The sequence below is a fragment of the Fragaria vesca genome, linkage group LG2, assembly GCF_000184155.1.
Source record: "Fragaria vesca subsp. vesca linkage group LG2, FraVesHawaii_1.0, whole genome shotgun sequence".
NCBI classification, from domain to species: Eukaryota; Viridiplantae; Streptophyta; class Magnoliopsida; order Rosales; family Rosaceae; genus Fragaria; species Fragaria vesca.
The window spans coordinates 15,310,018-15,318,821 of NC_020492.1; the positions used below are offsets into that span (position 1 = coordinate 15,310,018).

At 36.6% G+C, this 8,804-nt stretch overlaps 2 protein-coding genes across 2 annotated transcripts; both read right to left on the reverse strand.

Moving 5' to 3' along the window:
- Nucleotides 1–681: 681 nt before the first annotated feature.
- LOC101313270 (uncharacterized N-acetyltransferase STK_02580-like) lies at nucleotides 682–1,718 on the reverse strand. Its single transcript, XM_004290526.1, has 2 exons — nucleotides 1,420–1,718; nucleotides 682–1,168 (listed from the first exon to the last, which is right to left on the reverse strand). Exons 1-2 carry the CDS (start codon nucleotides 1,664–1,666, stop codon nucleotides 939–941), a joined length of 477 nt encoding a protein of 158 aa, XP_004290574.1. The 5' UTR covers nucleotides 1,667–1,718; the 3' UTR covers nucleotides 682–938.
- Nucleotides 1,719–6,146: 4,428 nt separating this feature from the next.
- LOC101313568 (putative flavin-containing monooxygenase YUCCA11-like) lies at nucleotides 6,147–8,574 on the reverse strand. The gene is made up of 4 exons (XM_004290527.1): nucleotides 7,963–8,574; nucleotides 6,713–6,946; nucleotides 6,458–6,580; nucleotides 6,147–6,332 (listed from the first exon to the last, which is right to left on the reverse strand). Exons 1-4 carry the CDS (start codon nucleotides 8,572–8,574, stop codon nucleotides 6,147–6,149), a joined length of 1,155 nt encoding a protein of 384 aa, XP_004290575.1.
- Between the last annotated feature and the right edge of the window lie 230 nt (nucleotides 8,575–8,804).

Sequence of the window (8,804 nt, forward strand, 5' to 3'; positions counted from 1 at the left end):
TTGGTTTCATTCTCAGATATGCAAATGTGGGTTCGCATAAGGTACNGTTTTGAAGAGAGGAGAGAAAGAGCAAATAACTCTGAAAGTGGATTTTCAAAAGTGGTTCGGTCTCGACATTGAGGTTGACAGGTTGGGGCTTTGGCTTCGTGGAGGCGTCATAGGTTGCTAATGAGTGCAAGGATCAGTGTTTGGAGGCGATCACAAATGGTGAACCTTGATCTTGTTGGTCAGAGCCTCAGAGGTTAGACGTCTAATCTGAAGTGGCAGCTGTGGAAATTAACATTATCAGAAGTAGGCCAATGAAAATCTGTTGATATCCTAAATTAACATTATCAGAAGTAGGCCAATGAAAATCTGTTCAGGTGGATATCAGCGAGGGATAGTCCGCAAGCTAACGGTCGGCCTTTTTTCTAGTGCCGACACTAGTGAGCTTGGCTGATTTGGCGTGGTAGTTCGTGATCGACATCCAATGCTGGGATAGAACAGATGGCCGCTTGAGGGCCTGACGACGACCGAGGCAATGGAGGTCTATGGTTCCGCCCTTTTTGCCAAGGTTTAGGCTTGAGCTCAAATTTGGATCAAGAGGCTCTAATCTGAGGCCTGACGAGCAACCTAGCTACGGGATTCATATGGTTCTGTGTAATATGACCATCCCCATAAAAAGTTAACAACAATTACAATGTTGAAGGGATTCTACAATTCATCATCCAGGAAGGCTTCAGAGCTTTATTACATGAAAGTTAGGAGTTATGAGATTCAGTTTATATGTTATTATGTGTTCATACTTCAAAGTCTCTCCTATTGCAGACATTGACATCTAGTAATTGTTAGGGTCCTTTATAAATGCATGGTTAATCCTTAATCTCATATTAGGGGTAAAGAAATGTTTTGAGCAATAAAATCACTTGAACATGGAGAAGATTTCGACCTGTATTTCACTAGCTGGCATCAAAATCCAAGTATAGTCTGTAGGCATTCCGATCCGACGAGTAGTAACTTTGTATGAGGTTGTCAACTTTGAAACCGACTTTCTTGTAAAGATTCATGGCGGGAGTTCTCATAGGATCAACGTGAAGTGATATTCGCCCCACTTTTCGGGTTCGGCATTTCTGAATGGCTGCTGTCAGCAGAGCCTCTCCATAGCCTTGCCTCCTGCAACTATCCTTCACTATACGGAAGAACAAACACATAGAATATATCAATACCTACAGAGTCAGCGAATATAAGATGCAAAGATATATTATATTCAGCGTGCTTATACCAAATATAAGACAAGGAGAAGCATTAACTTAACATCCGAGCTATAAACTTCCATTGGGAACTTTTATCGAACAGTTAGTAGGCATAAGAAAGCAAATGTAAATGAGAAAGAGACTCTGTATGATAATAATTAGTTGAGGGAAGAAAATGGGTTTGAACCTGCGAGCTTCGTGATAGAGGCGTAGAGGGAAGAAGGCCAAGAGTACATGACATAGCCAGCAACTGAACCATCTAACTCCTCGATGTAAAGCAACCCACTGTTCTTCTTTTTCAGTTCTTCATGAAAGCTTTTAGCAAGGGATTCATGTTTGGGAAAGATCTTCCTCTCTAGTTTCACGATGTCTTCCACTACCGTTACCCACTTGGGAGAGTTTCTTTGGAGCTCCACAATGTCCCCGGCCGCCATTTACAAATAGTTTCTCAGTTTTCAAACGCGTTCTTTATGGAACTGTTTATTTAACCTTTTAACATATTAATTGAGAAATTTTATATACACATCTTAAATAACTTAATATAAATTTATTTTTTAATACACCACTTATTTAATTTCTCATTCGAATATTTTACTAAATACACACACTACCAGGACAAGCACTTTAGCCGACGAATACGAAAAAGTTTCGTCGGCCTGTTAGCTTAATTCGTCGGCTAAGATTTCGTCGGGAAAAGGTCGTCGGCGATAACTTTAGCCGACGAAAAAAGAAGACGTCGTTGGCTATAGTCCCACAGTTTAGCCGACGAAAAACATGTCGTCGGTTTTTTTCCCAGACTTTAGCCGACGAAATAATAAGATATTCGTCGGCTAAAGTGTGTAATAAAAAATTAAAAAAATAACTATAACCGACAAAATATAGTCTGTTTCGTCGGCTAAATCTTATAAAAAAATTAAAAAAATAACTATAGCCGATGAAACATGCCATAATTCGTCGGCTAAACCTTATAAAAAAATTAAAAAATACTATAGCCGACGAATATAGTATTTAAATATCGTCGGCTAAAGTTGCTGTTTTTGAAAAAAAAAACTGCAGAAACTTTCGGCCACCTTCAATCACCACCAAAATTTGACAGGATCTTCCTCTCAACATTTCGAACAACTTTCTAAAAGAAGTCGAAGCCCAATTCTAAGCCTAAACAGGTCAATTGAATCAAAATATAAAAATCCCCAATTTTAAACCCTAAAAACTTCAAATCTTCGATTCTCCTCACACACACCGAATCGAACTACCAAATTCTAGGGGAATGTAGTACTAATCAAACTCAACTTATCCATATATAAAACTCACCAAATGGTGACCCGAGGAAAGAGAAATTTGATCGACACCGAATCCGAACCGGCGGAGTTTTGGAGCTCGATTTATCCCTCACGGCGGCGCCACTCGATGCACCACCTGTCCAGCAATGAAGTAGAGATGACGGCGAAGCTTTTGAGACAAGTGTGGCGGTCTCTGGTTGCTTGGCGGCGGAGCTAGGCCAAGAAGAAAATCCGGAACTTTACCCGACGAAATTCTTTATTTTCGTCGGCTAAACTCTTTTGAAAATTTTGGTTGACCGCCAAAAAATTTTAGTTGAAAATTTTGAAAATTTTTTGACAATAGCCGACGAGATTTTGAATATTTTCGTCAGCTAAAGTCCTTTGAAAATTTTCCTCCAAATTTGGTTTACCGCCCTCCAAATTTGGTTTACCGTCAAAAAAATTTTGACCTTAGCCGACGACTTTTTTAATATCTCATCGGCTAAAGTCTATAAATTCACGAAAACGCTCATATCTCTCTCTATATTACGTAATTTGGTCAAACCTTCCACACGAAAAACTTTCACGTAGATGAGACGCAACCGCCTATATAAAAATTTTGAGACATTTACCTTCCGACGATAGGGCTCCCCATAGGGAATAATAACGGTAAATAGGGTTGACCGTTACTATCGGCACCGAGACGTTACCCAATTTACGTGATTTTTGAACCATAGCCATATTTCACCATTCTGAACATATCTTATTTCATGATAATTTTGATAATTTTGCTTCCTATGTAGAGTTGGTTCACAAAGTTGTATAACCTACTAAACAAGTTATACAACATTTGTAGACATGTTGTGATTCCGATGACTAAAATTCACAAACCAAAATTCGACCATCAGATATGATCATTATGACGAAAGATGTCTATGGTAAAAAATTCAACTGGATCCGACAATGTTAAGGGCTCGATCGAAACGGTCAACCATAATCCATCGTCACTTATCACACGAAAACGCTCATATCTCCCTCTATATTACATAGTTTGGTCAAACCTTCCACATGACAAACTCTCACGTAGATGAGACATAACTGCCCATATAAAATTTTTGAGACATTTACCTTCTGACGATAGGGCTCCCCATAGAAAATAATGACGGTAAAAAGGGTTGACCGCTACTATCGGCACCGAGACGTTACCCAGTTTACGTGATTTTTAAACCATAGCCGTATTTCATCATTCTGAACACATCTTATTTCACAAGATTTTTGATAATTTTGCTTCCTATGTTGTATAACCTACTAAACAAGTTATACAACATTAGTAGACACGTTGTGATTCCGATGAATAAAATTTACAAACCAAAATTCGACCGTCAGATATGATCATTATGACTAAAGATGTCTATGGTAAAAAATTCAACTGGATTCGACAACATTAAGGGCTCGATCGAAACGGTCAACTCTAATCGAAAATAAGAAAACTATATTTTGAAGCCCTAAACGGACTCGGATGGCCAAAAATGCCCATACATCATGGCATAACAATGAGTTTGACTCGTAGGGCCGTTACGCTTCCGGAAAGGTATCACAATAGTCAATCGGACACCGAACGCCAAATCTACAGCATACCGGGTTTCGACTGTTCTACATTAGAGACGTTACCCGATTTACTTGGTTTTTGAACCATACCCGTATTTCACCGTTCTGAACACATCTTATTTCACGAGATTTTTGTTAATTTTGCTTCTATATAGAGTTGGTTCACAAAGTTGTGTATTTGTTTAAAACCTACTAAGTAAGTTATACAATATTTTATTGTTTTTCTTTTAGCCGATGACTTTTTTTGATAATAGCCGACGAGATTTTTTTTGTCTACTAAAATATTTTAGCCGACGAGTAAAAACTTTGGCTGACGAAGGAAATTTTTCGTCGGCTATGAAAAAATTTCTTCAGCCGACGAAAAATTAAATTAGCCGACGAAGGAAAATTTCGTCGGCTAACGTGGACTTTAGCCAACGAAAAAATAATCTGTCCGCCTGGTTTTTTTATTTTCGTCGGCTAAAGCCTTTTTTCTGGTAGTGACATCTAAAAGTACTTAAAATACCCTTAATCTAAAAATCCATGAAATATTATATAACGAAATAGGTGTTCATATACATAACAAGTACATTGTTTGACACTTTGACATTCTAAACTTAGAAATTATGAATCTTTAAAGACAATAAAGAAATTAATTGATTATCCAAATTTCTTTGCAAATTTTGTGTTTACTTTAATAGTTTCTCTAAATAAGTTCTCGATCTTAAAAATTGAATTTGTTCTAATTCACTTTATAAGTTTTCAAAAATCAGTTTTTGTTTTTTAATATTTTGATTTGGTTTATATTTCACATTATTAGTTTCCAAATATAAGTTTGTTCTTAATATTTAAATTGTATTACACATGCCTTTTTTTCCCATTTAACATACCAATCAAATCTGATTTGAAATATTAAATAATAGAGATGTGTATTAAGTTATTAGGGGTGTGTATTTAAAACCACTTGTTAATTTCCTTTATCTTTAAAAAAAAAGAAAAAGATGTGGAGTTAATTTCAGTTTTACCTTATAATTTTTAAAAATATTGTACTTCTGCATAATAATAAATTATAGGTATAATCGGATTTTCAAAAATTTATTATAGATATGGTGTTGTAGGAATATTTCATATATGTGTGTCTTAATCTAATGCTAGACAAACAAGGAATTATGATTCTATATCAAAGATATGTTTCCCCTTGTACAACACCTTATGGTGCTATGTAATCCCTATATAAGAGCTCATATCAATGAATAAAATGATGATTCTCTATTCTCTTCACTATCTATCATTCTCTCAATAATTCCTTCCGAAAAATATTATCATGCACTTTGCTCTAACTCTGAGCAGATAACCGAGAAAAAAAAAACCACATATGAAAAAAAAATCCCATCGTTTTTGCTTTGGACACCCACTAAATTATTGTGGGCATCTTAGCTTCTCAACAGCACCGGCAAGCAGCGCTCTTCCCCGTCACCATGTGCAAATGTTTCACCTCAGCAAACCCCTTGATGCCAACCAACCTCCAGCATCCTCGACTAGCAAGCTCGCTCCGACTTCTCACACCGACGAGCGTCCAGCCTTGTAGCGCCGAACTCTCACACCGACGAGCGTCCAACCTTATAGCGCCTCTACTCAACGATCCTTGTTGGTTGTTATTATTTATCTTTCTTAAGAAAGCTAGCTTCTTAGATGCCAACATCTCTAATTTACTAAACATGCCTAAATTTGACAACATCCATATAGTGTCTTTGTACTACTTTTTAATTTTTTAAAAAATAAAAATTTATTAATAACTCACACACCCTACATATGTCTAGTGAGATTTGAATCCATGATCTCAAAGTTGTTAGTTAAACACTTTCACCAACCATGTCTCTGTACCACTTCCTACATTTATTTTTCTTTTAGAAATTCCTACATCTTTTAGTAAGGGTCTTAATAACTTTTTATTCTGCTAAAAGGTTATTTTTCTACTAAATCAGAAAACAAGGTTATAAATCAACTTGGTGGCCAAAAAATGGTCATTTATCAAAATTTCTCAAAATAGTAACTCTTTGGAATGAGCTCATATATTTCTATCGCTTTGATTGAGAGAGAAACTTATATCATTTGATATATGTTGTGCATCGTATGATATGCCAAACAATCCACGCTTGGAGAATCCAGCACAGTAAAGGCCATTTTGTGACTTCCAGTGGTTGGGAAAACTTTTCTTGGGCATTCCATTGTCACCAAAGAGGTTGTTTTCATCCTGCAAAAAGGATCAGTAAAACAGACATATGAGAACTCTATATAATTAATTGAAGGTACTCTTCAAAAAGAAACAAAGTATTTGAAAAGAGGAGGCACCCGATCGATGTCATAGTTACTACATACCTTGAGCCACTTTAGCACTGTGCTCTTATAGCCTGTAGCAAATACTATAGCATCATACCATTTAAGGTATCCATTCTCGAACCGGATTTCATTTCCTTCTATGTTTGTTATGGATGGCAAAACCTGATCATAAAGATTTCATGGTTATGATCATCACACAAAAAACAGAGAAATCCACATCCACTATATCATTCATTGATGTTGAAGGAAATTTATGCATAGGATCAAGAATATATAGTGTGCGTATCTTTGTACCTGTATATCTCCACTCTTGATCTTTTTGATAGTTCCAACATCAATGATGGGGGAGTGACCCTCGTTTTGCTTGATATGAAATGGCCCCATTTTTGGATTTTGAATCCCATACTTGGATAAATTTCCAAATTTCAGCTTGGTTAAGAACATGACAATGCCATCAACAACCATAATGGGAAGGTACTTTGACAGAACCATTCCAATGAACACGATCTCCTTGGTAAGAACATGTACCTATTATTATGGATATCAAAGTTGGTCAAAAATATATATAGAAAAGATAAGATATATATGAATATAAATCTGAAAATATGAATTTGATCGGTAGTCCAAATTCTTGTTTTCTAATCAGTTATGAAATTCATAAAGATCCATGGTACTATTATGTAGAAGTCTATCAATAAGATCTAGTGCATCTTGATGTTCCAAATATTAACAATTCATAGATGAAATTGTTAGAGCAAGCCACCCTCGGCTTAAAAGCATGACTCAGACCTTCATCCATGTCAAAAGAAGACCCAGCCAAAAAACCAAGTCTACCCATAATTTTTTTAACCCAGATCTTTATTGGGCCTTCACCTGGATCAGACCCACCCACGCCTCCCATTCCATGTCAGCACCAGCCCACTTGCATCATGTCGTCGGCCACGAGCCCACTTGCACATGCGAGCTGTCACTCTCCCAGACGAGAGCGTTGATGCACGACCCAATAAAAGAAGCTGACAGGCGCGTCCCACACACAACATTACTGCTGGTTTGAATCAACAAACCTATAATTATATATTGAATCTAACGGTACATAATTAATAGCACCTATAATTATCTTTTAGTAAACAAATAATACACAAAAAAAATATCATAAAAACAGAAAAAAATATGTTATATATTTTGATTAATATGAAAAATGAACTCTAATATTTACATTAAGAAAAAAAAATTTAACATGAAAAATGAACTCTTATATGTAATATTTTTAATTTATTTATACCTTTTGTTTAATTTTAATGTGTCATTAAGAATTTATTAATATATAAAATCATTATTTACATTCAAAATACCTAATATAAAATTCAATAAACAATCACTGCCACGTGGTGACCTAGAAACAGAAATTGTAGGTGGAAACTGCAGCCTAAAATCACTGCCACATGGCGACCCAGGTCTCATCTATGACCCAGGCCTTCCCAACGAAGACCTAGAGGGTGGACTTGCTCTTATAGTGGATGCATTGAGAGAAAGAGAAACTTTACCAAGCTACGGATAACAATAGAAGTATTAGCGCCGGAATTTGATAAGTCGTAGGCAATTTCCATTCCGGAGTTCCCAGATCCGACAACTAAAACATTTTTCCCACGGTACTTGTTGCCATTTCCATACTCACTCGAATGAATGATTTCGCCTTTAAAGCTACCCAAACCGTTTGTTTCAGGAAGATAGCCTTCACCATTTTCACCGGTCGCTGCCACGAGAAACTTTGCGTAGTAACTTTCTTGTACACCCAGTTCTGTGTTGTTGACAAGGACACACCATTTACCCACATCCTCATCAAACGAGGCAGTCTCCACACTCCTGTGGTACAGAGGGTTTATCTTGAAAGTGGACACATAAGTATCTAGGTATTGAATAAACTCTTTCCTAGGAACATATGTGGGTGTGTTTTCAGGGAAAGGCATGTAGGGTAGTTCACAGAATTGCTTTGCTAAGTGAAGCTTCAAACGATCATATGACCTGTTCTTCCAAAGAGAAGCACAGCAATCTTCTCTTTCGAGCACGACATTGGAGATTTTGAGGCGGTTCAGACATGCAGAGGTTGCTAAACCAGCAGGACCTGCACCTATTATGACTACATCTACTTCCTCCATTTTGCAGATGACAAAAGTGTTTGAATATACAGCCAATCAAAGATGATCCAATATTTGTTTGGCTTGGCCCTTAATTGATAGCTTTACAATGTTTATATACTCTGTTAATATCTACTACCATGAGAATGTGGATATGAACATTCATGAGCAGATATGGGAACCTATATGTTCATCCATCCCTGTCAACATTCTGAACACTTGGATTTCATTAGAGAAAAATTGGTAAGAAC

Bases quoted from the DNA above. Each gene is read 5' to 3' on its own strand.
- LOC101313270 (XM_004290526.1), bottom strand. From the start codon at position 1,666: ATGGCGGCCGGGGACATTGTGGAGCTCCAAAGAAACTCTCCCAAGTGG. The intron at 1,169-1,419 runs GTTCAAACCCAT...TCTTCCGTATAG, and splicing joins CTCTATCACGAAGCTCGCAG to TGAAGGATAGTTGCAGGAGG.
- LOC101313568 (XM_004290527.1), bottom strand. From the start codon at position 8,574: ATGGAGGAAGTAGATGTAGTCATAATAGGTGCAGGTCCTGCTGGTTTA. The intron at 6,947-7,962 runs GTAAAGTTTCTC...CCATAATAATAG, and splicing joins CTATTGTTATCCGTAGCTTG to GTACATGTTCTTACCAAGGA. The intron at 6,333-6,457 runs GTATGTAGTAAC...TCCTTTTTGCAG, and splicing joins CAGTGCTAAAGTGGCTCAAG to GATGAAAACAACCTCTTTGG.